At 64.7% G+C, this 1,383-nt stretch overlaps 1 protein-coding gene across 1 annotated transcript in view; it reads left to right on the top strand.

The window, feature by feature from the left end:
* The window catches only part of ETH_00042320 (uncharacterized protein), a gene marked incomplete at both ends in the record, with an annotated part of 6,432 nt that overhangs the window by 1,437 nt on the left and 3,612 nt on the right, over window positions 1-1,383 (top strand). The window contains 2 exons of the mRNA XM_013376199.1: window positions 2-353; window positions 724-1,383. Of these exons, the coding sequence (XP_013231653.1) occupies window positions 2-353; window positions 724-1,383 (1,012 nt within the window). The remainder of the gene's footprint in view (window position 1; window positions 354-723) is intronic.

The raw sequence follows: 1,383 nt of genomic DNA, 5'->3' as shown, positions 1-1,383 counted from the left end.
CGCCGCCGCCAGGCAGCGCTCCCGCTGCCGCAGCAGCAGCAGCAGCAGCAGCAGCAGCGCGGCCGAGCTTGCTGCTGCCGCTGCGGCGCAGCAGCGGGCGCTTCGCAGTGCGGCGAGCAGCAGCAGATGGGCTCGAAGTCTCGGCTGTACACCCGGAAGCTGTGGGGCCGGAGCCGCTGTTTTCAGGTGTATGTACAGCTAATATTCTTGCTGCCAGCAGACTTTTTTCTCCCCATTTGCCCCCCCGGCTGCCTCCCCTCGACTTCGATTTGCTGCTCGCGCTGCTGCTGCTCGCGCTGCGCCGCTGCCGCGTCCCTCTTGCTGCTCCCGACGTCCTGCGCCTCCTGCTGCAGGTGTGTGCTGCTGCGGCTCCTGCTGCTGCTGCTGCTTTTGCTCCTCCCTCCTTTTGCTGCTGTTGCTGCCCCTTTTCTTGTCTCCGTGTCTGTTTCTTGCTTTATATCTGTGGATATAGATTTCAAGGTGTGCAGCGAGTTGCTGCTGTTGCTGTTGTTGCTGCTGCTGCTGCCCTGGCTGCTGCTTCTATAGTGCTGCCCCCACGTTGCGCCAGATGCTGCTAAGGCGTCGCTGCGCTAGTTGCTGCAGCTGCTGCTGCAGCTTGCTGCTGCAGCTTGCTGCTCCAGCTTGCTGCTGCAGCCGCTGCTGCGTCTCCTGCTGTAGCTGCTGCTGCAGCAGCTGCTGCTGCTGCAGCTTTTGTGTGCGCAGAACCGAATCGGGACTTTGTCGCTGCTGCGGCTGTTACCCCCCGCGCTGTGGCACCAGTGCCGCGTGGCTACGGGGGCGCTGCTGCAGCTGGCGCCCCACAATGACGCAGCAGCAGCAGCAGCAGCACTGCAGCCGCAGACGCTGCCGCAGGCCTTTCGGTTGCACACAGTGCTGCAGGACTTGGAGGCCCTGGGGGTGGGAGGGGCCCCCGGGGGGGCCCCCCCCGTTAATGCAGCAGCACTGATTGCCCGGGTTGGGGCTGCGCTGAGGCTGCCCCCCCTGGTGCTGCTGCTGGCAAACGCGTTGCTGCAGCAGCTGCTGCCGGCGCAGCTGCTGCTGCTGCAGCAGAAGCTGCACACAGCCCCGGAGTACAGACACCTCAAACTCCCCCGCAAACCCCCTTTTGTGTCTTCCAAAGTCCAGTGTATTCAGAGACCTTTGCCCCCCCTTCGCATTCGCAAAGGGCTGGGGGGGCCTCGCCTTCGCCGTGCTGCTGCTGCTGCTGCTGCTGCTGCTACTGGTGACGCAGCTTCCACAGAAGCCGCAAGAGCAGCAGAAGCCCACAGAACGGAAGAGAGCACAGCAGGAGCGGCCTCCAAGCGCAGGCGCGCAGCAGCGGAGGGCCCCGTCCCTGCAGCAGATGAAGCAGCAGCAGCAGCT

Source organism: Eimeria tenella, genomic scaffold, assembly GCF_000499545.2.
Source record: "Eimeria tenella Houghton genomic scaffold, Eth_scaff3201, whole genome shotgun sequence".
In the NCBI taxonomy this organism is placed as follows: Eukaryota; Apicomplexa; class Conoidasida; order Eucoccidiorida; family Eimeriidae; genus Eimeria; species Eimeria tenella.
This window is presented reverse-complemented; position numbering and strand designations above follow the sequence as displayed.